The sequence below is a fragment of the Lepidochelys kempii genome, chromosome 8, assembly GCF_965140285.1.
Source record: "Lepidochelys kempii isolate rLepKem1 chromosome 8, rLepKem1.hap1, whole genome shotgun sequence".
Classification (NCBI taxonomy): domain Eukaryota; kingdom Metazoa; phylum Chordata; order Testudines; family Cheloniidae; genus Lepidochelys; species Lepidochelys kempii.
Genome location: NC_136387.1, coordinates 54,213,994 through 54,241,784, shown reverse-complemented (window position 1 = coordinate 54,241,784; position 27,791 = coordinate 54,213,994). Strand labels below are relative to the sequence as shown.

Genomic DNA, 27,791 nt, shown 5'->3' with positions numbered 1-27,791 from the left:
AACAGCTAGGAAAAAAACAAATCTCTGTTCACATTTTTAATGACAACATTTCAACAGCTTCTAAAAACCAAAGAGTAGAGATTAACTATAGAAAGAACCTGACTGTATGGAAAAGTAAGGCGCCAGAGCTCTGCCATGACCAGCTCCCACTGGATGTAGTAGGGAGGGGATGATCCGTGTGCTAGCTATGATGCCCTGATTCTCCAGTGAGCCCAGGGTGTAAAATAGAGCAGCCTGTGGGCTACTCTAATGTGTGAGCTGCCAATGGTTCCTAAAGGATGCCTTACCAGCAGATGGCAACCTCATTATTCAGTGAGACCAAACACCAGTTGGAAGTTGCTGGAGCATATTGTGCTTAGTCCATATCCCCTGCATTGGGGGCTGTGAGAAGGGGAGTGTAGCCAGCTCTATGCTCACTGAGGACAGCGAGGGGTTTGTGGCCAGTCTCTTCTCCACGTATGCTCCTGATGTATGAAAAGGGAGCAGAACCAGGTAGAAAATCTGCTCTGATTTTTTTCCATTTTTAATAATAGCTCCAATACTTCTGTTTATAATTACTTAGTGTTTACAGATTACACACTTTTTGGGGGTTATTTTCCTGAGTCTGTTTTGCATGAGTCAGTGAGCAGAGTAGTGACTGAGCATTCTCGCTTTGGGAGCTGACAACTTATATCTGAAAACTATATTGTATTAAATTCACCTCTGAAAATACACAGGACACACACTGGATAAGAGGCAAGCATTTCCTAGAGGACCTTGCCACTTGCCAAGACACCCACAGTTTTTTGGATGGATTTGTCTTTGGTAGGCAATTGGTGCTGTCTCTTGTACTGATAGGCTATACATGTACCAACAGCTAGGAACCCTGATGAAAGTTTTACACTGCAAACATATCCATTCGTTAGAATGATCTATGATGTGTCATAAAGGAAAAGACCATAAGGAAGACTTCCTTCCGAAGACACTGCAGGAGAAATGAAACTAAAATGCCTAGCTGAGCCCTCGGCGCGTCTCTCTCCTCCATTACTCTGTTTGCGCTGTTTTTTCTCTCCTCCTCTCTCTGCTTTTTTCTTCTCCATCCCTTGCAGTCCAACCCTCTGCTCTCCCTTCTCTTTGCTGAGCTGTGCAGCTAGAACTCTGAACAAACAACTAGGCAAACACTGCTGTGTGGGACCGCAGGTGTCTGAGGAAGAAGGGAGGTGAGTGACTGGTCTGTGGTGCCTTACTAAAGGAAACAAAAGGAGAGAAGGGCTACGGGCAGACATGTCAACCCTGCAGGGGGGGGGGGAAGGGGAATACAGAAACTGGGCTTATTTTTGGCTTAGTTGGCTTGTTGCTTCTTTTTTTGATCGGCTCCGGACACGCAGGGGCAAGAGGGGGAGAGAGTCCGGGGCGCACAGCGGGCCCACCACAGTCCCAGACTGCATGCCGGGGGGATCTAGTCACCGGCGGCAGGGAGTTATATGGGCCCAGGCTCCAGGAATAGTCAGGGCCGGGGGCCCAGCTCCACCAATGTTTGGATCCGGGTCTCCCCTCACCCCAGGTCCTGCCTGCAGCATCAACCGGGCCCCAGCTGCCGCTCCCCGCGCGCCTCCCCCACACCCTGGAGTGTCCCCGCCTGAGCCACAGAGGGCGGCGGCGGCGGCCCTGCTGCCCCGCCCTGTCCGCGCTTCCGCGGGCCGCGCCTGCTGCCTAAGGCGAGAGCAGCAGCGGCAGCCGCCCCTTGCGAAAGGCACTTCCGGCTGGGCGGGGCTCGACCTCACTCGCCTGCACAGCGGCTGGGCCTCGGCCAGTCTCTGACCCTGTGATCCGCGCCCCCAGCTGCCGCTGGGCAAGGGGCAGCCCCATCCCCCACTCCCAATGAGGCTACGGTGAGGGAAGGAGGCCACACGTGATGGCAGCCCCCCTGGCACCCACCACAGGGGAGGCAAGGGGGCTTCCTGGACCGGAGAGGGGCCCAAGGAGCAAGTGCAGTGACAGCGGTGGGTGCAGGGTGAGTGTGGGAAGAGGTGGGGTCCCTCCTCCAGAGCTTGCCGATGGGGAGTCCTCCTCTCTGGCCCTATCCCTGGGGCAGCCTGTCTGCGCCCTAAGCGCCTCATCCCTGGCTCTGCCCTACCCCACCCCAGAGCCTGTCAGACAGAGCCTTCACCCCCTGACCCCCAGTCCTGACCCTGCACCCCCTCCTGCACCCCCACCCCTTCCCCAGACCCTGCACCCCAACTCCCTCCCAGAGCCTGTCCTCTGCACCCCAGCTGCCTGCCCCAGCCCAGATCCCACACCCCAACTCCCTCCCAGAGCCCGCCCCTGCACCTCCTCCTGTGTCCCAGCCCAGACCCTGCACCCAAACTCCCTCCCAGAGCCTGCCCCCTGCATTCCCAACTGCCTGCCCCAGCCCAGATCCCACACCCCAACTCCCTCCCAGAGCCCACCCCCTGCCCCAGCCTGCACCCCAACCCTCAGCCCAGAGCCCACCCCAGCTCCCTGCCCCAGCCTAGAGCCTGCACCCAAATGCCTTCCCCCTCCCACACCAAACTTCCTCCCAGACCCTTAGGGACATGTGTGTGTGTGTGTGTGGGGGGCATGACTTGACCCCGTTCTGGGGACCACCAAAAATTATACAAACCTGCTGCCCTTGCTAGTCACATAGAGTGTTGGGGTTCTTGGGGATTGCCTTGTTTTGAAATGGGATTAGCTTGATTTTTGGCTTATTGTGAAAGGCAGGGTGCTTATTTACCATGTGGAAGTTGGCAACTGTGGTTACAGGTGGTTGAAGGGATGGTTCAGTTTTAGTCTGGCTGTATTACAAAGGCAAGGAGTGCAAGATGAGCCATGAGCAGAGGAATGATTAAATCCAGGAAGATAGTGATTCCTCTTTCCAAGGCAGTTAGTTGGGCCACAGTGACAGTATTTCCAGAGAAGATGCACACTGCTTAGGTCAGCCATTGTGCTCCCTCCCTCATCCTCCTGCAGCGTCTTTCGCTGTCCCTTTCTCACTGAAGACCAGTGACATCTGAAAGTGGAGAGGCAAGACTGACACCATCCCACTCAATAAATCAGCATGATGAGTGTTGCCAAAGTGTTAAAAGGAGCCAGCACCTCAGGGATGTCAGAGCTGGGAGCCATCTGCCTGGGACTGGGCTTCCTGATGTGTTTGAGGTCTGATCCCCTATATCCATTAGTCATTACTGCCCATACCTGAGGAGTTGAGAGGGTTCTCTGTCGCATGATGTTGTCTGTACTTTCTCCCCTCTTTCTCCTAGGGTTCAAGGACAGGTTTTTTCCTCATTACTCTTTAGTGATGAGTGCTCTATTGTTGCTGATAGTTGAAGGAGTTCTTCTCACACTCCCTCCTCTTTTGGATACTGTGGAAGCAGGTGTCTCTCTGTTTCAGGATATCCTGTGTCATGCTGGTTGCTCCGTCATTCATCTCTGAGTTTGCACTCTGCTTTAGACCTTCTACCTCCAGGTTACTGCCCATGGATATACGACCTGGGAGCTTGTAGGGTCTTTAGCCCTTCCAAAATGTTAGGGATTGCAGTAATAAATAAAGGAAACACAGGGTTTGGAACAGAAGCTCATCTGTCTCTATTAAAAGTGGACAAATTTAGCTATGGTACAAAACTACTCATTAAAGCAATAGTAAATTTTTTTTTTAACTCTAGCTTCCTCCCCCAATAAAAAACATCGGCTATGCCCCTGCTGCTTCTCTATTTCATAGAATCATAGGACTGGAAAGGACCTCGAGGTCATCTAGTCCAATCCCCTGGACTCACGGCAGGACTAAGTATTATCTAGTCCTGACAGGTGTTTGGAGATTTTTAAGAGCAGGTTAGACAATGACAGAGATTCCACAACCTCCCTAGACAATTTAGTCCAGTGCTTAACTTCCCTGACAGAAAGTTTTTCCTAATGTGCAACCTAAACTGCCCTTGCTGCAATTTAAGCCCATTGCGTCTTGTCCTATCTTTAGAGGTTAACAAGAACAATTTACCTCCCTCCTCCTTGTAACAACCTTTTATGTACTTGGAAAGTGTTATCATGTTCCCCTCTCAGCCTTCTCTTTTCCAGACTAAACAAACCCAATTCTTTCAATCTTCCCTCATGGATCATGTTTTCTAGACTTTTAATAATTTTTGTTGCTCCTATTTGCAATTAAGTCCCAGGTAATTTCAGTTTCTTCCAGGGTTCCAGGCCTGTGAGCTGCTGCAATTCCCAGAGATGGCCACAGGGTGTAGGACAGGGGTGGCCAACCTGTGGCTCCGGAGCCACATGCGGCTCTTCAGAAGTTAATATGCGGCTCCTTGTATAGGCACCGACTCCGAGGCTGGAGCTACAGCTGCCAGCTTTCCAATGTGCCGGGGGGTGCTCACTGCTCAACCCGCTGGCTCTGCCACAAGCCCTACCCCCACTCCACCCCTTCCCACCCCCTCCCCTGAGCCTGCCATGCCCTCGATCCTCCCTCTCCCCCCCAGAGCCTCCTGCATATCACAAAACAGCTGATTAGCAGGTGTGGGGAGGCGTTGATTGGCTAGGCTGCTGGTGGGTGAGAGGTGCTGGGAGTGGAGTGGGGGAGCTGCTGACGTATTACTGTGGCTCTTTGGCAATGTACTTTGGTAAATTCTGGCTTCTTCTCAGGCTCAGGTTGGCTACCCCTGGTGTAAGGCAAGTGGCTTGGTGAAGAATCGTTCTAGCAGCTGAGGAGGTGTGATGAGCTCTGAGAATCACCACATGGTCCTGAAGACCTGGGTGCCTCTCAGCTGTGCTCAGCAGGAGCTTGGGGGAAGGGGAGAGGATGCCTGTACCTGGTGTGACCATTTAGGCCTCTCTAAGTACAGGCGTCACCTCCTAAGCTCCTGCTGAGCACATCTACACTCAACGCAGGCAAAATAGAGGCCAGTCCAGGCCCTGCCTGGGGGAGATCCTGAACAAGGTGTTTTACCTTGTACTTACACAGTAGGATACTCCTCCAGCATGAGAAGAAGCGGTGAATGGAGATGAGGAGGGAGAGTAGGAGGAAGAGAGAACTGTAAGGTTGGGGAGAGGAACGATTTGACATAGTCAAGTGACACTTTTTCCAGTCATGCACGTGCTGGGCCCAGGCACTAGACAGTTCGAAGCCTATTTTGCTGAATTTCAGGCACTTTTCTCTGCCTCTTCCTCAAAAAGAAAAAATCACCTCACACTCAGCAGAATATGCACACAACCCTCCAGAGCTTGGGATCTCATCAGCTAGATCTCAGCTTAGTTAGAAAATGTCCATTGAAACCATTTTCAAATGTTGACAGCTCTGGCTAGTGTGTATAAAGTGCTTTGATGGTTAAAGGTGTTAGATAGTGTAAGTGCCACATGCTGCCACTAGTGGGCATATCTAAACTAGATGGTAGGACTTCTTGGGCTAGAGTTAGGGTTCCCAAGGTATGGCTTACGGGGTTATGGTTAGGGATAGGGACGGGGTTCCAGATCGTGGGGCTCTTGGGCCTAGGGTTTTGGTTCCAAAACATAACACTCCAGGCGCTAAGTGTATGGTTTCAAAGGGTAGGGCTCCCCAGGCTAGAGTTAAGGTTCCAAAGGTTATGGCTCCACGTGCTAGGGTTAGGCTTCCAGAGGGTAGGGCTCCCTGGGCCAGGGTTAGGGTTCGGAAGGGGAGGGCTCCCCGGGCCAGGGTTAGGGTTTCTGAGACTAGGATGCCCTGGGCTAGAGTTAGGGTTCCTATGGGTATGGTACTTGCAGCTGGGGTTACGGATTCTATGGGTGGAGCTCCCAGCCCTAGAGTTAGGATTCATGGGGTAAGGTACTTAGAGCTAGGGTTTAAGTGGCTATGGGTAGGGCTCCCCGCCCTAGGGTTAGGGTTCCTGTGGGTCAGGCTCTCTGCCCTAAAGTTAGCATCTCTAGGGATTGGGCACTTTGAGCTAGGGTTTGGGTGGCTATGGATAGGGTACTTGGAGCTAGGGTTAGGGTTTCTATGGTAGGGTTCGCACCCTAGCATTTGGGTTGCTATGGGTTGTAGCCTGAACTGTAGCTTATGTATTAATTACATTGATTTCTTAAGACTCCCCAGTTATCACTTTGTGGGTTGACAGGATCTTGTCCCGTGATCAGGCCCAGTATTATTCAAATTATGATATAGTTGGGAACCCTAATGTGCGCAGTTGGAACACTCACACTATAGGAACTCTTCTGTATTTAAAAATAGTTTATTAATACATTTAGCACAGTCACAAACACCCCAACTCAGGAAGATAGAGATACTACAGAATGTACATCTGCACATCCATATACTCCCACAATCCGTTGTGAAACAATCTGAAATGTTAGCCATCATCTTCCTCATCACCAGTGGCCATCATTCTGGCACCTCCCAAGGACTACATCTCTTTCTCCTACGGCCCCTAGGCTGGGATGCAACTTTTATAATATGATATGCTGACACTGCTATGTTTGATGCATATTCAGTAGGGGTATTTCCCTTTTTCCTTATTTGTATAGCCTCACCTTACTAATTTTGGTGTGTCCTTCTTGTATAGGTTAGTATATCAAAGATCTTAACTTATTATCCTATGTCAATCCATTACCATGGGCCTCTTGTGGTTAGGTATCTACAGATGTAGGTCTTGTACCTGTTAAGTACATCAGTTTGTTGCCATGACATTCTTGTAGTTGGGTCCTGTTCCTGTGGTCAGAAATTCCTCTTAAACACTCTATGTTCAGCTCCCCAATAGTTGGGGTTGCCAGTGGGCCGTTTATCTGTGCAAAGTTTATCTATTCAAAGCTCATAGGCCTAAAGCCTTATGCTAACTTGCTGAAGCTAATCTCTTACAGGATACAGGCCTGTAGGTTTCTTGCATTACTGCTGAATATAACGCAAAGCAGAATATAACGCAAAGCAGTGAATGTAATAAAGGCAATCTAGCCCAGTGGGCTACAGGGTAGGGTACTTGGAGCTAGGTTTATGTGGCTGTGGGTAGGGTCTTTAGAGCTATGGTTTGGTTGGCTAAGGTTAGGATACTTGGCATTAGGGTTAGGGTTCCTATGGGTATGGCTCCCCATCCTAGTCTTAATGTTTCTGTTGATAAGGTTAAGGGAGCTAAGGTTACAGTTGATAAGGGTAAGGCTCCCTGCCCTAGTATTAGGATTTTTATGGGTAGGGCTCCCCATCCAAGGGTTAGGGTTCCTATTGATTAGGGCTTCTTTCCCGAGGGTTAGAGTTCCTAAGGGTATGGTACTTGGAGCTAGGGTAAGGGTTCCTATGGATAGGTCTTCCCTCCTCCCCCAGATTTAGGGTTCCTATGAGTGGGTCTCTTCCCCGCCCCCAGGGTTAGGGTTCCTAAGAACACAAGAACGGCCGCACTGGGTCAGACCAAAGGTCTATCTAGCCCAGTATCCTGTCTTTCGACAGTGGTCAATGGCAGGTGCCTCAGAGGGAATGAACAGAACAGAACCGGTAATCATCAAGTGATCCGTCCCCTGTCGCCCATTTCCAGCTTCTGGCAAACAAAGGCGAGGGACATCCTAGCTGGGCAGGAATGGACCTATTCTATGAATTTATCTAGTTCTTTTTTGAATCCTGTTATAGTCTTGACCTTCACAACATCCTCTGGCAAGGAGTTCCTCAGGTTGACTTTGCATTGGGTAGGAGTCCCTTCTCCCCCCCTCCCCAGTGTTAGGGTTCCTATGGGTAGGGCTCCCCCCCCACCCGAGTTAGGGTTCCTATGGATAGAATAAATGGGGCTATGGTTACGGTTGCAATAGGTAGGGCTCCTATGGGTGGGGTACTTGGAGCTAGGTTTGGGGTTCGTATCAGTAGGCCTTCCTGGGCTAGGGTCATAGATTCATAGATACTAAGGTCAGAAGGGACCATTATGATCACCTAGTCTGACCTCCTGCACAATGCAGGCCACAGCATCTCACCCAGCCACTCCTGCAATAAACCTCTCACCTATGTCTGAGCTATTGAAGTCCTCAAATCATGGTTTAAAGACTTCAAGGGGCAGAGAATCCTCCAGCAAGTGACCCATGCCCCATGCTACAGACGAAGGTGAAAAACTCCCAGGGCCTCTTCCAATCTGCCCTGGAGAAAAATTCCTTCCTGACCCCCAATATGGCAATCAGCTGAATTCTGAGCATGTGGGCAAGATTCACCAGCCAGATACCCAGGAAAAAATTCTCTGTAGTAACTCAGATTCCACCCCATCTAACTTCCCATCACAGGCCATTGGGCCTATTTACCATGAATAGTGTTGGATCATATTAAAGAAGTTCTGTATTAAAATCACAAATGAGTTTGATTCCCCAGAGTTTAAATTCCAGGGTATTACTAATTAAGAGGTCTCTTGGTTTTTGGTACTGTTTCTCTCCCTCTATGTGTGAAACTTGCAAGCTGCTAATTGTGTTAGTACATTCTAAGACAGAGTCTATTCTCAAAGCAATTCACAAGAGAGAGAGACTCAAAGCAATACTCTAACAACAGAAACAGCACCCAGAGACTCCCCACCCTTTTGTTGTATTAACAATTGTGATTAAAATAGAGATAGAGGATGGATGTGGATGGATGCTTGGTGTGGATAATAACTGAATGATCAGGGAGGTGCCAGCCTAAGAATCCAGTGTCCATCGGCTGAAGAAGGCGTCAAGTGGAAATAACCAGAGGACCCCCCGGAGGGCAGACTGGAATCCACCCAACAGCCTCAAGGATGGGAGAACCAAAGAACAAGATAACATCTTGGAGCCGTCAGGAATGTGCTATCTGCTGATTGATTCAGCAACAGCATGATGAAGCAATTCCCATAGACTGGCACAGGAAGAAATTCCTATAAAAATAGACTCTAAAAAGTGAGAACTTTGGGGGTCTGATTCTGCAAACCAACTTCCAGGAGCATCAGATGAGCATCTGACAAGGCCCTGCTCCCTCCTCATGTCCAGGCCACCTGGCCAGTGGCTTGGCATGAGCAACTCTAAGGCTGGTAACTATGATAACAACCTTGCAGAACCTGTGTGTGTGTGTGTATGTTTGTATGAATGAATGTGAGAATAAATTTGAGATTGAATGGAATGTTATAACTATAACTAACTGCTTACTATGATTCTTTCTGTATTCACAGTAAATGTGGTATTTTGCCTTTTTCCCTTTAATAAGATCCTGCTGGTTTTTATTTTATTGGTACAACAATAGTTAAAGATCAATTAATTGCCAGAATGACGCTATCCATCATACCATCTCTTCCATAAACTTATTGAGTTTAATCTTGAAGCCAGATAGGTCTTTTGACCCCACTGCTCCCCTTGGAAGGCTATTCCAGAACTTCATTCCTCTGATGGTTAGAAACCTTCATCTAATTTCAAGTCTAAACTTCCTGATGGCCAGTTTATATCCATTTGTTCTTGTGTCCATATTGGTACCGAGCTTAAATAATTCCTCTCCCTCTCCAGTATTTATCCCTCTGATATATTTATAGAGAGCAATCATATCTCCCCTCAACCTTCTTTTGGTTAGGCTAAACAAGCCAAGCTCCTTGAGTCTCCTTTCATAAGACAGGTTTTCCATTCCTTGGATCATCCTAGTAGCCCTTCTCTGTACCGGTTCCAGTTTGAATTCATCCTTCTTAAACATGGGAGACCAGAACTGCACACAGTATTCCAGGTGAGGTCTCGCCAGTGCCTTGTATAACGATACTAACACCTCCTTATCTCTACTGGAAATACCTCACCTGATGCATCCGAAGACCGCATTAGCTTTTTTCATGGCCATATCACATTGGCGGCTCATAGTCATCCTGTGATCAACCAATACTCCAAGGTCCTTCTCCTCCTCCATTACTTCTAATTGATGTGTCCCCAGCTTATAACTAAAATTCTTGTTATTAATCCCTACATGCATAACCTTACACTTCTCACTATTAAATTTCATCCTATTACTATTACTCCAGTTTACAAGGTCATCCAGATCCTCCTGTATGATATCCCGGTCCTTTTCTAAATTGGCAATACCTCCCAGCTTTGTATCATCCGCAAACTTTATTAGCACACTCCCACTTTTTTTTGGTAAGGTCAGTAATAAAAAGATTAAACAAGATTGGTCCCAAAACCAATCCCTGAGGAACTCCACTGGTAACCTCCCTCCAGCCTGACAGTATGACCTGCTGTAGTCTCCCCTTTAACCAATTCCTTATCCACCTTTCAGTTTTCTTATTGATCCACATCTTTTCCAATTTAACTAATAATTCCCCATGTGACCTCATTAAAGACTGAGGCAAAGTATTTGTTTAGATATTGGGCCATGCCTAGATTATCCTTAACCTCCACTCCATCCTCAGTGTTTAGCGATCCCACTTCTTCTTTCTTTTTCTTCTTATGTATATGGCTATAGAACCTTTTACTATTGGTTTTAATTCCCTTTGCAAGGTCCAACTCTACTTGACTTTTAGCCTGTCTCACTTTATCCCTACATGTTCTGACCTCAATAAGGTAGCTTTCCTTGCTGATCCCTCCCATCTTCCATTCCCTGTATGCTTTCTGCTTTTTCTTAATCACCTCTCTGAGATGCTTGCTCATCCAGCTTGGTCTACAACTCCTGCCTATGAATTTTTTCCCTAAGACTTCTGATAGCTTCTGCAGCTTTGACTTGAAGTAATCCCAGGCCTCCTCTGCCTTTAGATCCATAAGTTCTTCAGTCCAATCCACTTCCCTAACTAGTTTCCTTAATTTTTTAAAGTCAACCCTTTTTAAATCAAAAACCCTAGTCGCAGATTTATTTTTGATTATCATTCCGTTCAGTTTGAACTGAATTAGCTCATGATCACTTGAACCAAGATTATCCTCTACAACCATTTCTTCTATGAGGTCCTCACTACTCACCAAAACCAAATCTAAAATGGCATCCCCTCTTATTGGTTCAGCAACTACTTGATGAAGGAATCTATCAGCTATCACATCAGGAAAATTGAGCCCCATTATTACTGGTATCAGAGTAGCAGCCGTGTTAGTCTGTATCCGCAAAAAGAAAAGGAGGATTTGTGGCAGCTTAGTCTCTAAGGTGCCACAAGTCCTCCTTTTCTTTTTATTATTATTACTAGCACTTGTCCTCCAGTCTATGTCTGGGAAGTTAGTCTCCCAAACTAACAAATTTATTTGAGCATAAGCTTTCGTGAGCTACAGCTCACCTTTCGTAGTGATGATCAAGGTGGGCCATTTCCAGCAGTTGACAAGAATGTGTGAGGAACAGTAACGGGGGGGGGAATAAACATGGGAAATAGTTTTACTACAAAAGGTTTTTTTTCTCTCCTGCTGGTAATAGCTCACCTTACCTGATCACTCTCGTTACAGTGTGTATGGTAACACCCATTGTTTCATGTTCTCTGTGTATAGAAAATCTCCCCACTATATTTTCTACTGCATGCATCCGACGAAGTGAGCTGTAGCTCACGAAAGCTTATGCTCAAATAAATTTGTTAGTCTCTAAGGTGCCACAAGTACTCCTTTTCTTTTTACTTGCTTATAAAATCAGACACAAAAATACAAAAGTGTCACGGCACACTCTTACTGAAAAATTGCTTGCTTTCTGATTTTTACCATATCGTTATAAAATGAATTGATTGTACTTACATTTCAGTGTGATACTTAAGCCTGTTTTTCATTTGTGAGCCTTGTCTGAAGCCAGGGCCCTGGGGGACAGGCCGGAAGCCTGAGGCCTGCCTCCTGGGGCTGAAGCATGTAATTTAGCTTTGCAGAGTCCCTTGTGGCATTAAGCCCCAGACAATTGCCCTGTTTGCACCGCCCCCTGCCCCAATGTCATCCCTAAACCCATCTCATGACCCCCCTGGGCGTTGCAACCCTCAAATTGAGAAACACTGATCTAAATGAGTCGAGTACATCCTAGAAGATCTCTATGTACGTATCCCTGGTTGAGAACCACTGTTCTAGAGTATCTTGCCATTTGTAGTTCTGGCTACATGTTTTTTTAGACAGTCATGACTCTGGCAGGTAATTTTCACTGTTTTGTTTTAACTGACCGGTCTTACATTTACTGACAGTTGGTAACCTTTGCTGAATCTATGTTGGAGCTAGTGTGGCTGTCTGTCATGTCATCTCTAGATTAGGGAAGGGTTTAAGACATGGCAGAATTGTGTGCTGTTCCACTTGGGTGGTGGAAGGAGAAGTTTCAGAATTCACCCCCCTCCCCGTTGTAACCTTTGATTTATATTGTCCCAATTAGTACTTTAAAGATAAGGAATAAAACCAATTTGAATTCTTTATGGTTCAAGCCTCCAGGGCAATTACAGGTTATTTAATTTAGTGGAGGACTGCGAATGACACAATGAGAGAGAAAATCAAAGACTTAATTTAAAATAAAATAACGAATATAAGTACACACTGCATATCATGCTTACATTTTAAGATGAAATGATGCATGCAGGGCTGATTAATCCCTGGAGGGGAAGAATGGGAATAATTTTTTTTTCTAATAGGACCTTGATGGTGGATGGGTGCGCCAATCTAAAATTGGCATGCTACATTTTTCCTAACCAATTATAATTAATTAACATTACCCTTTACCATATTTATATTTCCACTACTATAATGAAATATTCTGTAATTTTTTATTGTCTATTTAATATGAAGTATTGTCTTAATTAACATCTGCATAAATGCTAAGCTAACAATCAGTATAGATCGTGTTTTTGAAAACATTTACATTTTATTTAAAACGCTTGTAAAAACCAGTTAGGACCAAAACATGTTTACAGCATGACGTAGGGCCTCTCTTGACTATTGTCAAGCCTATTTTTAGGAAATACATTTTTGGGCTACTTACATTCAGGGGGTGCTCTAGCAATTTTGCCACCCCAAGCAGTCGCCACCGAATTGCCGCCACTCCAAAAGCGGCGGAGCTGCCCCCCAAAAACCGGAGCTGTGGGAAAAGCGGTGGAGCTGCCGCCGAATTGCTGCCGCAGGACACGGACCGCCGACCTATTCTAATTGCAGCCCCAAACACCTGCTTGGAAAGCTGGTGCCTGGAGCCGGCCCTGCTTACATTTCAACACATTTCTTTAAGCAAGCACCATCTTTATAGACGACACAATCCCTCCTTTGGTGCAGCTGATCCTCTCTTCTTGCACCTGTGAGGCCCAGCTCCTGAGCCCCAGCTTGCAGAGGGATAGGAGCAGATCCACAGGCCATTTCCCGCCAGGGAAAAGGGTGCAAAGTGTCGCAGATACTACTGGAGACCTGAGGCTGCAGTAACTAGTATGGAGAGGCCCCATTGCAGCTCCTTGTCTTCAGGAAGGAATCCATGCCTTTCTATCCCCACAAAAACATCCTACACAACGACTTGAAATTTGGATTTAGTGTGTATCTGGTGCCAGAAGAAAATTGCCTCTAGGTGTAGAAACATGTAAATAGTCCATTAGAATTATCTGTTACGTGTCGTAGGAAAAATATCACAGAAAAGTCCTTATGTTCACATTTACCTTCTCCCATCGACCTCCCCCTGCAGTTGTGGTCCTCCCCCAAACCCATTCCTGTTCATGCTGTTTCTCATTCCCCTCATTTACACTTTCATTTTATCCACTTCTTACTGTTTCTCTTCCTCTCTCCCATGCCCAGCCCTTCTTTGCCCAGTTGAGCTGAGCTGTTTGTCTGGAACTATGGTTGCTAATTGCAGATCTCTGATTTTGTAGCAAGGTGAGTGCTTGGCATATGGGTTCAGCGTGCAGGGACACAGCAGACAGGGAGGCAGGTCGGGGCTGTGGAGATGCTGGGCAGCAAGTACCTCCATCCTCAGGAGAAAGGGTGCTGGGGTAAGTTACTAGTTTTGCTTCCTTGCTGCTAATGACAGCAGCTGCTTGTGACGGTGTTGTGCCCATTGTGTTTTGCTCACGGAAATACAAAGGGAAAGGACCTAAGGGGGACTGAGAGCAACTGTGTGAAGTGCGGTAGGATGTCAGAGTTGGCAGCAGGGCTTGTAGCCTTCACAACTTCAACAGCTTAGTCTTACTCGTGATATCGCTTTGTACGCCAGCCTCGCTCACAGCTTTTGGCATACACGATGTGCTGGGAGAATGCTGTGCCCAAGTGATATGCAGCTGTCTACAGGAGGCAGCTGCGAGTCAGAGTACCACTGAGGCTGCTCTGACTTATGTCAGGCACATTCCTACGGATCAGGGGATCAGAGAAGTGAGGTAAGACATTTGTACCTCTCCCCTGTGGCTCTGCTCTAAGCACATCTTGGTTGGACAGAGACCATGTCCTCTCCATGTTCTGATCTAAAGGGCCTTGTACACTGCAGGTGGTACTGGAATTAACACAGAGAATCCTCATCATCAGCGTCAGCATCAAGAAGGATAAATAGGGACCAAGGTAGAGCCCTGCAGTGAGAATGGGGTCCTGCAGAACCCACTGCCATAAAGTGGGAGTGAGTAAAATGTACTCCTATACCCCGATATAATGTGGTGCGATATAACGCGAATTTGGATAGTACGTGGTAAAGCAGCACTCCAGGGAGTGGGGCTGCTTTACCTTGTTATATCCAAATTCGTGTTACCGCAAGTGGTTCCTCTGCGCCTCCCCCTTTACTTGCTGAAGCCCCTCACCCCAGTTCTCCTCTGCCTCCTCCCACGAGCGTACCGCAGCTCTGCTTCTCCTCCCTCCCAGACTCACTGATTGGTGCGGCAAGCCTGGGAGGGGGGAGAAGCAGACCTGCAGCGCACTCGCGGAAGGAGGCGGAGCGGAGGTGAGCTGGGGCGGGGGGGGGCCGCAGCAAGTAAGGGGGCAGGTGCAGAGTAACCACTCCCCACCCCAGCTCACCTCTGTCTCCTCCTCTGAGCACACCACCACCACTCCGCTTTCCCCCCCAACTCCGTCCAGGCTTTCTGCACCAGACAACTGATTGGCGGCGGCAAGCCTGGAAGGGGTTGGGGGGGGAAGCGGAGCGGCAGCGGCACACTCAGGGGAGGAGACAGAGGTGAGCTGCGGTGGGGAGCGGTTCCTCTGAGCCCGCCCCCTTACTTGCTGCGGCCCCCCTGCCCCAGCTCACCTCCGCTCCACCTCCTCCCGCGAGTGCACTGCAGGTCTGCTTCTCCCCCCTCCCAGGCTTGCCGCACCAATCAGCGAGCCTGGGAGGGAGGAGAAGCGGAGCTGCGGCATGCTCGTGGGAGGAGGCGGAGGCGAGCTGGGGTGGGGGGGGCCTCAGCAAGTAAAGGGGGGGCGCAGAGGAACCACTTGCGGTAACACGAATTACCGTAGTCTTTTGGTTTTTTTTGCCCACACAATCCCAACCTCTACCCCGATATAACGCAGTCTCACCTATAAGACAGTAAGATTTTTTTGGTCCCTGAGGACTGTTATATCAGGGTAGAGATGTACTTTGTTGCGGGTGGGATTGTGTGGGCAAAAAAAAGACCACGGTAATTTGTGGGGAAACAAAATGCAAGTTTAGCTATACCTGCTGTTTAAGTTGACCTTATTATTGATCACTTAGTTTGAGCCTCTTTTTACAATTTATGTCAAAAACCTAGTGCTGTGAGCAATTTTTCCATTAAATATTTTTCAAAACCAACAATAAGCCTGACATATACATAACTTGAATGGTTACAATGGTATATATTTTCATGTGCTATAATATATACTGTTTACTGTATTTTTCACTCCATGCATCTGATGAAGTGGGTTTTAGCCCATGAAAGCTTATGCCCCAATACATTTGTTAGTCTCTAAGGTGCCACAAGGACTCCTCGTTGTTTTTTTCCCCTAAGATATGTAGTAACCCTTTCCCTCATTCTGAGAGAGAGTGGCAGCACCGCCTGAAAAAGCAGCATGTTCGCTAACTCCCACAAACACCTGCCCTCTATGACATGAATCAGGAAAAGAGGGCAGAATAGAAGCATGTTGTCAGTAGGACTGGGGCGGTGCTCAATAAGGAAACTTCTGAATCTTTGTTCTACCCTTTTTCAAGACTCTCTTGTTTTTCCCCCTTTTATATGATAAGACTCTTGGTAATAGTTCCTCTAATAAGGCTGTAGCTTTTTTTGGTGGCTCGGAGAAGAGCCTTTTATTTTTACAGTATGTCTCAAAAGATGTAGAAAATGAATACTGTGAAGCAACTCAAACATATGTAAGCAACTTAATTATACATTTAAAAAACTTTTTTAAACAAAAACTGTGATACGTGATTCGATTCATTTGGTTTTCTCAGAAGACAATCAAGCTTATGTGAATTAAACTTTTCCTGTAATTAAGACTTTGCAGCTTTTCTGCCAGTTTCCCTTTGAAATCATTCTTTTCTGTCAGATCCACAAACAAGCCCAGAAGGAGCTAGTCCTTGGTAAAAATGTTTAACAACTGTCACCTTTGACAGTTAGGCTGAATTTTATTGTTCTGTAACTGTTATAACCTCTCTTTAAAGGGGAAAAGAGGTTATTACTTTTGTTATTCGGTTTCTTTTCCTTCATAAGACAGAACAACAACAAACCTTAACTGAATAATATACCCTTTGATTCTGGAGAGTATTCATTAGACACCTTTTTAATTTCATATTGTACCATTTTTCCATCCTTGCATATAATGCTGTAAACCCTTACTTGCATTTTGATTATGATACGCCTAAATTTTAAACGAATGGCCCATTTTATATCTCGGGGGACAAACAGTCTTAAATGTGCCCACTTTTCTTAAAGACTTTCTGACAGTTGCCTGTCAGTGATAGGTGTGCCTCCAGACCCTGAATTCCTTCCTGATTGACCCCAGAAAATGATGAAAGGGTCAAGAAAGTCTAATGGACAAATACGGGCTTCTCACTGGGCAGAAAGGGGGCAGAGGTAAGGTGGGACTTTTTGTCTAATACTGCTTTCTGACTGGTCTCTTCACTGGGCTAAGGGCATAGCCACCTGTCCAAAACTGAATGGTGTAATAGATATGTGTATACTTATATTCTTCAACAAAGAACAGGAAGCATCAGGTATTTGGTGCATATAATGAAGGCCATGTGTATTTTGCAGCAAGTTTAACCTAAATTTCACAGCAAGACCTATGGTTTCTGTGGCACTATAGTGCTAACTTCTGGAGTGAACTGAAAATTCTGCAGCAGCATCTGGAGAATGTAAAAGTTACAGAGAAGCACCATAGCTGGATCTTTCTAATACACTTACTGGGGGTGAATAGTTAAATTTCCTCATTACATTCCAGAGGCACCATCCAATTAAGATCAGCTTCTATTCAGATCATATTTGAAAGGTTATCTTAAGAGTCATGATGACTAGAATCTTATGTTTTGAAAATTTAAGATTGGAATCTCCTGCACTCTTCTGTACAGAGAGTAATTCTGTAGGAACACAAGCAGCTTCAGAACTGAAGAATACAAAGAGCCATATTTATATAACCCAAGTACCCTCAACATCTAATGACAAACACCCTTCTTGGGGTGTCTTCTCCCCATTGACAAGAACACCCAAGAGTACCGGGTGTGTGCCTAAAGGTACAAACTACTCTTTCCACCCCTACCAATTCATTATGATTGTCAATCTGTATTGATAAGAAACTCAGAACCAAATTAGCAGGGGCTGTTGCATGTGGACCCAGAGAACATCTGTTATAATCCCCCTTCACACACACACACTCTCTCTCACTCACTCACGGCTCTGAAAACCATGTGGTGTAATCTTCACTGTCCTGTCTCTTACTGATCCATAGACTGTCGCTAAAGCTGTGAGTTTGTCATGGAAGTCATGGCTCCGTGACTTTCTATGACTTCTGGAGTGGCTGGTGCGGCTGGCTCCGGGGCTGCCCAAGCAGCTCAGGCAGCCCCTGGGCCTGTCGCACCAGCTGCTGCTGGGGCAGTCTTAGACCACAGTCCCCCAGGCTACCCCCTTCCTCCCCCCATGAGCAGCCCCAGCCCCACCACGAGCACCCGCAGCACTCCTAAGATTTAGTCAGGGGTATAGTACAAGTCATGGACAGGTCACAAGCCATGAATTTTTGTTTACTGCCCATGGCCTGTCCATGACTTTTACTAAAAATACCCGTGACTAAAATGTAGCCTGAACTATCACCTATCAAGCACAACTGTAAAGTCTTAAGAATCAGTAAACAGGTTTGTTTTCTCTCTTTGCTAATCAGGTGGAATATGTGAAGCATAGAGCCCTTGGAGCTGGGTACACTTCAGCTACACTTGGTGCACTTCATCAGCAAAACTCCATTCATGTCCTGACAACAAAGGCACTGACCAATCCATGCCTTCCATCTTAAAGGAGAGCCCAGGAAGTATTTTACTGAAGAATCTCCGTCTGAAACGGACACGGAACAAGAGCACAGCCACTTATCTTAACAGTGATGGAGGCCACTAGTAACAGCCAGGAAGAGGTATTGACCTCCGGAAATGAAACAGCAGCAGACAAAGCCTCTCTGCTAAATGATGCTGTCCGAAACTATTCAATAGAGAAAGTCCGGGAGCTGTTGGCGGAAGGAGCAGATGTTAATTTCAAGGTAGGAGGTGGTTGGACACCTCTGCACAGCGCTGTACAGGTTGATCAGGAAGAGATTGTTGATCTTCTGCTGGAGAAGGGTGCTGATCCACATGCCAGAAAGGACAATGGTGCCACTCCCTTTATTATAGCAGGCATAGTGGGGAATGTGAACCTTTTGGAGCTCTTTCTTTCTAAGGGGTCAGAAATCAATGAGTATGATGACAATGGTTTCACAGCCTTTATGGAGGCTGCTCACTATGGGAATGAGGAGGCCTTAAGATTCTTGTACAATAATGGGGCAGATGTGAATTTGCGGAGGGTGGTTAACGAGGAGAAAAGAACACTGAATAAAGGTGGGGCAACAGCCCTGATGGATGCTGCCACGAGGGGCCACCTCTCAGTCGTAAAAATTCTTGTCAGTGAGATGAAGGCTGACATGAACATCTGTGACAACCAGGGCAGGAATGCTTTAATCCATGCCTTCCTTTCAAGTGATAACGAAACAAGGGAGTCTATTGCCCCAGTTGTTCATTTCCTGCTGGATTGTGGTGTTGATGTGAACAGAAGAGATGAGCATGGGAAAACTACCCTCATGCTGGCAGTTGAGATACAAAGTCTGGATTTGGTGAAAGCTTTATTGGAGAAGAATGAAGTTGACATCAATGATGCTGACAGAGAGGGCAAAACAGCACTGGTGATAGCTGTAGAGAAAAACTATTATGAAATAGCAAAGCTACTGTGTGAAAAAGGGGCAAGGACTGACCTTGGGGACCTTATTGGGATTGTCAATAGGAAATACAATAAGAAAATGGCAGCTCTTCTTCGCCAGTACGGCGCCAAGGCTGGTCCAAGTCAACCTCAAGATTGGGAACCCACCAGCAAACGCTGGGGAGAGCAGCTGAAGGTTCTCTACAACATGTATCGTCCTATGATTGGAAAACTTAAAATCCTCCAACATAATGATTTCAGGATTCAGAGAACCTCCCAAGGGGGCATCTACCTGGGACTCTTTGATGGGAAGGAGGTGGCTGTGAAGATATTCTGCATTGGCACAGAAATTGCTAAACAAGAGAAAATGTGCCTTGAACAATGTCTGACCAGCAAGCATTTAGTAAAGCTTTTTGGTGCTGAGGAAAAGAGACCCTGCCTGTACTTGTGCCTCTCGCTCTGTGAGAAGAACCTTGAAGAACACCTGAGTGCATCAGAGAATGAAGTGAATTGCAAGAGTGTTCTTAAGACACTCTTTGAGGCAGTTCAAGAACTACACATATTTGGATTTGGCCATCAGGATCTACACCCACGTAACATTTTGATAGGTTAGCTTGTATGTTCTTATCATTCTTACTCTATTCTCCTATTGCCCATAGTTGAGAAAGTGAGGCATTATAGAGCTGACCGTATACGTCAGCAGTGTAGAGATCTTTTTGCGCAGAGAGGGTGTGTGTGCATTCGTGCTCATGTAGTATAGCAGCCATAAGTATCACATTAGTTTTGCCTTCCTACTGAGAGATCAGGTCATCCAACTGAATAATCTACCAAAGAATTCTGGGGTCATGCGAATAATTCAACCAGGTACTAGAGAAAAGGAGCGCCACACACACATAAAGACAGACAACAGATTTAACTGTTCCTGTTATTTTGTCAGATGCTGCTGGTAAAGTTCGCTTAGCGGATTTTGATAAGAGCAAAAGATTGAGTGAAGGACAGAAGGATGTTATAATCAAAGACCTGAAGGTAACTTTCCATTAAACCAAAATTATGTTTCAGATTACCCCTCACACCTTTTCTCTCTTTTGCTCACTTCTTTCTGTTCATTTATTTTCTTTGCTTTCTTGGGGTGAATCAGCTGATCTTCCTGCATATTCAGAGGGAAATGTATAACAGCGTGGTTTCTGGAAATTCCCATAGCACAGGAGACCACAGTACAAGGAAGTGACAGTGATTAGGAATGAAGATTTTCTCCAAACCCTAGAAGTCTCTCCCTGATTTTGCTCTATGCTGTCAGTGTGGTGGGCTCTCTAATACAAACACTTCATGACGTGATTGCTGCCATACACATACACACAAGTGTACACACAGTGTACTGATTTTACAATCAGTGTGCTGATTTTAGAAGATAGTTTGTCTGTCTCTGTTTCTTTTTGTTGGGAAGTTGTTTGCCCTGGGGTGAAACAGCCATTTGTTCTCATGCTCAGGCGCTCAGAAGGCTGGTCCTGTATGTTGTTACACTGGGTAAGGTCCCCTTTGAGGAAAATGATAGAGACGTTCTGGATGCAAGTTGTCCAGAGGATGTGCAGGACTACGAGGAGACTGTAGACCTAAGGAAAAGTCTGGTCTCCCCTGATGAAGGAATCCCAGTTGAAAACCTGCTGAGAGACTTGATCCAACATCCCTTTTTCTGGAGCAAGCAGACGTAAGTGCCATGAATGAAAATTACAAACCCTCAAACAGCAGATTTGCTGGCTGCCCCATTCTGTCAAGAATCAGTGGAGCAGGCCATCCCCAATGTGCCTTTGATTCCACAGCAGGTACAGGTTCCTGAGAGATGTTGGGAATGAAAGTGATATCAAAACTCGCAACACCAAACATCACAACAACAAGAGTGAGATTCTGAAAGCTTTGAATTGTGATGAGCACCCTTTTCAGCAGTGGACTGAGCAGGTAAGCTGTTTTTGCTGTGGATGCACAAGGAGCAAGTTTTCTTACAGGACTTACAAGCCCCATTTTAAATCTTAACTGGAAGTGTAACTCCATCCGTATCCTGACAATGTGGGGGCAAAATCTAATCAAATCTAAGAGATTTAAAAATTACTGTCACTGTCTGCTGGAGTGGTGTACACGGAGCTTCCAGAGAGTGGTTTGTAGACATCACCCTAGCGACTTGCTGCTTAAGTTGTGACCAGCCTTTTAAAGGGAGAAGGTGGTTAGAGTAATTTTCCCTGTGTTGGACTGCAGCAGTGAGGGTGTGCAAAGGGAGGAGAAAAGAGGGAACTTGTTAAAAAGCATTTGAGCTTGGAAGGTGCTTGACTGCAATGGCAATGAGTGCAGTACAGAAGAATCTTAGACCTGGTCTACACTTAAAAGTTTTATCTGGGTAAATAACTGTAGGCTAGGCCTGTTATTTTAGCTGATGTGTTTGTACTGGTATGAGCCCTAATGTGGACACAGTTACATCAGTATAAAGGGGCCTTATACAGGTACAGCCTATTTTGCTTCCAGAACCAGAATAAGCTGTACTGATACAAGGCACTTTTCTATGGATATAACTGTCCACAGCAGGGGGTAGGTTGCTGCTTTAATTATACCAATATAGTCAAAATGGCAAAACTTTCTAATATAGACAAACCTCTAGACAGCTTTCACTTATTTAATGAATTAATGTATAAAGACTAACATAGGCATCCATCCTAGGCCCCATGTGCCTCACAGTTTCAACACAGTAAAAAACCATAGCTACACAGTGTACCACCCAGATCCTCTGCCCAAGTTCTGTCCCCTTCAGACATCTTCCATGGTGTACACAGGATGGAGGGCTGCCCTAATGGAGTAACTGAGGATTCCCCTTGGACATAGAAATATCCAGGTATCATAAAAATGTTGTAATCAGCTCTGTGACACCTGTTCCTAGCCTGCATGGTGTAGGGAGCATTCTTGAAGTGGAAATGCAGATGGCCAGGGTACTCTGAGCTCTGGCGATCCTCGGACAGTACTGTAGTCCACATGGACCTTTCCAAATAGTGCCACAACTATGAGGGTGGAAAGGTGATACAAAACCACCTTTGTCCCTCTCACCCAGTAGAACTCAGACACCCCGGAAGATCTAGCACTAAATCATGATGACAGCCATAATAATAATCATGCCTGTCTATCTCTCAGCCCTGCTTTTCCCCAAATGGCTGTGCAAAGAGAAGGGCATTTGGGAAAGAGATGCGTTGTGTCGTGAAGATTAACAAATCCACACTCTGGTGAACCCAGAGGGGAATCAAACAAGATAAACCCATAGAAATTTTGTATGTTGTTAAGCATACATTTTAATATAAGTGCTATAAAATATTGCTCCATCTATGAGAAATGCATGTGTATGATATTTCTGCAGAGTGAGACCACTGCAGCCAGGGGAGGTTGTTGTTTTGTGATGTGTGAATGGGATGGAATAATCCAGAGTGTTTTATTTCAGATTGACAAATTGGTTCTGGACTGCATGCTCGACCCCTTCAACAACAAGAACAAGAACAAGAACCAGAACAAGAAGAAACAATATGAAAACTATGTCACAGACCTACTGAAGTTCATCAGGAACATGGGCGAGCACTTTGATGAGAAGGAAGAAAAGTAAGTGATTGCTTCACAGTCCGTGCCAGGGATGAACAGTCCCTAGGAATCTTTGTCTGTCTGTAAAAGGCTGCAAGTCCCTGTAGGTGTAAGAGCAGGAATCCTTTCTTCAGAAGGACATGCTGCCATTCAAGAAGGGTAAAAATATGCAGGGTGTGGGGAAAAGACCGTTTCCCGGTACTCCAGCATGTTATAGACTAAAGCGTGTCCAGGTTATGAAAGATAGGCTCTCCAGCAGCACAGTGCTCTGTAGTTGCAGAGAATAATGTTATGTGGATACAGTGTATCATATTATGAAAGTCCCAATACTAACAATAGATAACCCCAGGCTCACCACCCAAAGGCAGTTTACACGATCAAGATGCTTCTGAACTAGTTTTTGGTTCCAAATCATCCCTGTAGTCACACATTGATCAGCAGCTCTTGTTCCATTGTGTTGTTTACCAGGCATCTCCAGAGAGGTAATGTAACTATTTCCACATCCTCATGCTTTAGGAACAGGAGAAACACATGCTAGAATCATAATATGGAAGAGCTCTGTGGGATAGATGATGATTCGGCTAATGCAATGGTGTGATGCTGCAGCAGGACATCTCTGAATATCAGTTGCCTGACCTTCTGTTTTCACCGGATGCTGGTGCTTCCTTCTATGACAAACAGCCCCAGGATGGGCTGCTTGTACTATAGTTTTTTTCATTATTATATCCAACATTTAAAAAACTCATCTACCTAAGTATTTCTCAAGCACTTATCTTTATAGTACTTAGGTGCGTTATCTATAAATTACGAAGCATCGGTCCTGCTGCTAAGGGATCATAATTCTCTCCTCCTACATGGTCTGTCTTCACTGCAGGGTTAACTCAAGCTCTTACTCAGGTGTTGCCATTAGCCCCTCCTCCCACCCACAGATGAAATTCTGTTGCCCAAGTTCAGTGGTGCTTTCAGCCCATGCTCCTCTGCCCACTTTGCAGTGAGGAGTCAGGCTAAATTACTGCCGTGCTGATAGTCCTCCAAACTTTCCCACGGGGGCCCAGAAGGACAGACAAGTTCTCCCGCAACGCACTGGGGAAGTATCATAGAGCAGCTCTGCTTATTGCAGCACAAAGAGGATATGATTTCAGAAGCCCTAGTAACACACAGAGGGGAGTGCAACACCAGTGAGAACACGGTAACACAAGTGTGCTTTGCCATGTGGCTGCAGTGCTCACACCCTGTCTAGGTTAAGCCAGGTTCCAGTCACCCATGTTATATCTGCAGTGAAGACATGCCCTATTAAAGTGCTTTGATGATTGGTCTGTATGAGGATTTTGAAAATAATGAGATAAATGGCCCCTCATCCATGAAGAGATTAGTCCCGTGGGATGGAGAAATAGAAGGATAGTGGGAGAGATTAGCAAAGGCATAATGTGTTAGATCAGGGGGATAATGGATATTAATCATTTCTAGGAAATTTACTCTTGTTTTCAGAAAGCTGTTGAAATGGCTTTCACTGTATAGGGAAACAAATGGGGAAACCTGACCATTTGTTCTGATCCTTTGACACTTTTTAGCAGGGTAGGGGCTTCCCAAGTTAAAAATCAATTGATGTTCTTCTGTTTCAGGGTCAAGGAAATAATCAAGGAGCCCTCGGAGTATTTCATGCACCTGTTTCCAGAATTGACAGTTTATGTCTACAAGCGTTTACGCGGCATACAGCATCATAAGCATTTCCCAAGCCCTCAGTGTCTTTCTCAGCTGTAGCATGTTCTGTTGCTTCAGGTTATATGGCTGAATCCCATTGACTGACTTCCTTTTCAGGACCATTTCGTTCAGCTGCCAAAAAGTGTCATACAAAGTGGAGAAGGGGCTGGGAGGGCAGAGAGTATTGGAATTTCAGTCAGTGGATCTGGTCTCTGGATTCAGCACTAAAGCACTCAGCGGTAAAGATGCTATGTTTCAGAGGGGTCATGGAGGACAATTACATTGAGGAAAGTGCTAGAACTAAGTGCTAGAAGGGAAATGTAAGCTGGTGAAATGAGCAGAGGGTTGAGAAGTAGGTAGCCCTGAGTTCTAATCACAGCTGTACTACTGACTCACTATGTGGCTTTGGGAAAGTCACCCCAGTCTTCCCCTATTAATAGCCACCCATTGGTGTGCCCCTTGCAGCTAACACCTCAGAAACTTCTGCTTAATGTGTGCTGCTTCATGGCATCTTACTCCTGGGGGGCTGTTGGTCCGATTCCTACACTGAAGAGCTATCTTTTCTGAGAGATCCATCCATACTGGACAGATACATTGAGAACATACCTGAAATAAGAGTAGATTTAGATCTAGCAAGTCAGATATCAAGGATTGTTTAATCTCCCTCCCAGGCACATAAAAGTGTGCAGGGGGCACACCAATGGGTGGCTATTAGTAGGGGAAGACTGGGTGAATGAAGGACAACTAGAATAGCTGCCATGAAATATACAAGATACTTAGAGAAAGTTTTGTCAATTTCAGCCTCTGTACTCTGCAGGACACAGACACCCACAAAACAAAAAGAGATCTGAGCCCCAATGTCCTAAGGACATTTCAGGTGTTTAATTCAATATATAAAGAGGATGGAATGAAAACTACTATTTCTTTCAAAGGAGGCACAATAATTTAACTGAATATCCAGTTTTCCCCTTCAGTCCCTTTGTGGTTTTGTCTACGGGGCTATTTGCTTTCCCTGTGAATCTTTAGTTGTTTTACCAAAATTGCTTTGCCCAAAATAAACCCTGATCATCAGAACACATCTTCCCACCAAGTTCTCCATGTTTTTTGTTGTTGTTGTTTTTTTTAAACAGTAACATTTCAAAGAGGATCTGCAAGCAGTTTGGACATCACAACCATGATCCTCTGCTGGGGAGGAAATGGGATAGATTTGAACTTGGAAATGGTTCCTGATTTTGATTGTATTTTTTGTGTATTTGCCTCATCCAAGGGGCAGAAAAGAACTGCCCAGGCTTTGGTACTCCCCTCCCCCCCAACAACCTTGAGTGAAATTAACAAGGAAGCCAGAAATAGCACCTAATTCTGTGGTTCAGACCAGGGGGTGAACAACTAAATTTAAACTTGTTCTTATGCAGACAGCAGGCATCCTGGGGAGGCTTCTCCCTCTGCCAGTCCCCCTGCTCCAAGCTAGAGGGGAGCCGCTGCAGCCCCTGCTGAGGGGGCGGGAGCCTAGCCCTCTCAGGCAGTCTGGCTGGAGGAGGAGGGAGGAAAGAAACCAATGTGACAGTGAGTTTTCCCCTTCCACTGGCTTTTATTAGCTCTGGATTTAAGCTGTGCAGTAAAATGACTATTGTATTCTGCCCCTGCCTTGGTCTCACCTTCCCCCGGCCCCACCTCCAACAACTGTGAATGAAATTAACAAGGAAATCAGAAATAGTCCTGAATGGTGGTTCAGCCCCTGGAGCGAACAGCTAAATTTCAATTGTTCTTATGCAGGCAGCAGGCTACCTGGGGAGGCTTCTCCCTCAGCCAGTCCCCCTGCTCCAAGCTAGAGGGGAGCTGCTGCAGCCCCTGCTGAGTGCGGAGGTCCGGGGAACGGGGAGCCTAGCCCTGTGGGCAGCCTGGCTGGAGGAGGAGAAGGAAACACAAATGGGACAGAGAGTTTTCAGGCTTATTGCAATAGTAAAGTTTTATTCCAGACAGTACTGGTAGTAGACATACACATTGTAAGGAGAGTGATCACTTTAGATAAGCTATTACCAACAGAAAAGTGGGTTTGTTTGGGGAGGGGTGTGGGGGGGAGAAAACCTGGATTTGTGCTGGAAATGGCCTTGATTATCATACACATTGTAAGGAGAGTGATCACTTTACGTAAGCTATTACCAGCAGGAGAGTGGGGTGGGGGGAGAGAAAACCTTTTGTAGTGGTAAACACCCATTTTTTCATGATTTGTGTGTATAAAAACAAACATCTTCTGTATTTTCCACAGTATGCATCCGATGAAGTGAGCTGTAGCTCACGAAAGCTCATGCTCAAATAAATTGGTTAGTCTCTAAAGTGCCACAAGTACTCCTTTTCTTTTTGGTAGTAGTAATAGTAGCTTTATTTTCTATAGCTAAGTCATGCAATGGGAGGGATCCATGAAGCATTTAGGGGAGGTGGGTTGCTTGTGTTTGGACTGTACCTGTAAGAAATGTAACTTACTTCCACCCCTGGCCCCGCCCCTTCCGGGGGAGGGGGAAGAGTGGGACCGGTACTGGTAAGAGCTGTATTTTACTTTCACCCCTGGATGTGGGAAGGGCTCAGGCAGAGGGTTGGGGTGTGGGCTGGGTCTGGGGATGAGGGGTTCATGGTGATGGGGGCTCAGGTGGGTTGGGGTGAGTTGGGATGAGGGGTTCAAGGGGGGGCTCAGGGCTGGAGCAGAGGGTTGGGGAGAGGGAGGGGTGAGGGCTCTGTTGTGGGGCGGGGCTGAGGCTGAGGAGTTTGGGGTGGAGGCAGGCTGCCCCCGGCTGGGGCCAGAGAAGAGGACTTTCCCCAGCCCCCCCCCTACTGGCAGCAGCAAGCTCTGGGGGAGGCCCCCCCCCAGCAGCACACGCACCTTGCACCACTCTCACTGTACTTAGTCCTAGGGCCCCTCTCAGGCCCAGGAAGCCCCCTTGCCTCCCTTTTGGTGGGGTGGGGTGGAACTGCCATCATGTGTGCGCCTTCTTCCTTGCTGCTGCCCCTCATTGTAGCCTTGCTGGGGGTGGGGGATGGGGCTGCCCCTTGCCCAGCATGGGGCAGGAGCGGTGACTGCTGGTGGAGGGTCCCGCTGGAAAAGGGAAGAGTCCGTCTGTCCGAGGCGGAAGGGCAGGGTCAGGGTCAGGTTGGGTCAGCCTGCCCTGGCACTAGTGTTTGGGGGGCACTAGGACCCTGCGGCAGCAGTTGATGCTGGGAGCCAGCAGGGCAGTGCGCAGGGGAGCTGCAGGGGGCAGCCATAGGCTGCCTACGGCACAGGTAGGGATGCTTGGGGGAGGCAGGGCGGGGCTGGGGGACAGACCCTGCCCTGAA

The 27,791-nt window shown here is 46.6% G+C and overlaps 1 protein-coding gene across 4 annotated transcripts; it reads left to right on the top strand.

Moving 5' to 3' along the window:
- The first annotated feature begins 966 nt into the window (after positions 1 to 966).
- Positions 967 to 26,387, top strand: LOC140915940 (2-5A-dependent ribonuclease). Of its 4 annotated transcripts, XR_012160328.2 has the most exons (8): positions 1,724 to 1,993; positions 18,106 to 19,768; positions 20,098 to 20,186; positions 20,648 to 20,865; positions 20,978 to 21,113; positions 22,630 to 22,784; positions 24,386 to 24,877; positions 25,189 to 26,387. XR_012160328.2 is itself a non-coding variant. In XM_073356609.2 (7 exons), the coding sequence occupies exons 2-7, from the start codon at positions 18,319 to 18,321 to the stop codon at positions 24,522 to 24,524; spliced, it is 2,187 nt and encodes a 728-aa protein (XP_073212710.1). In that variant the 5' UTR covers positions 967 to 1,199; positions 18,106 to 18,318; the 3' UTR covers positions 24,525 to 26,387. The 4 variants fall into 4 exon arrangements, 3 of the variants coding, with proteins under 3 accessions (XP_073212710.1, XP_073212709.1, XP_073212708.1); XM_073356609.2 differs by lacking the exon at positions 1,724 to 1,993 and adding an exon at positions 967 to 1,199 and having other exon boundaries at positions 24,386 to 26,387; XM_073356608.2 differs by having other exon boundaries at positions 1,724 to 1,982; positions 24,386 to 26,387.
- Positions 26,388 to 27,791: the final 1,404 nt, after the last annotated feature.

Coding starts and splice junctions, on each gene's coding strand:
- LOC140915940 (XM_073356609.2), top strand. CDS start 18,319: ATGGAGGCCACTAGTAACAGCCAGGAAGAGGTATTGACCTCCGGAAAT. Junction 20,187..20,647: donor TTATAATCAAAGACCTGAAG/GTAACTTTCCAT, acceptor TCTCATGCTCAG/GCGCTCAGAAGGCTGGTCCT. Junction 20,866..20,977: donor TTTTTCTGGAGCAAGCAGAC/GTAAGTGCCATG, acceptor TTGATTCCACAG/CAGGTACAGGTTCCTGAGAG.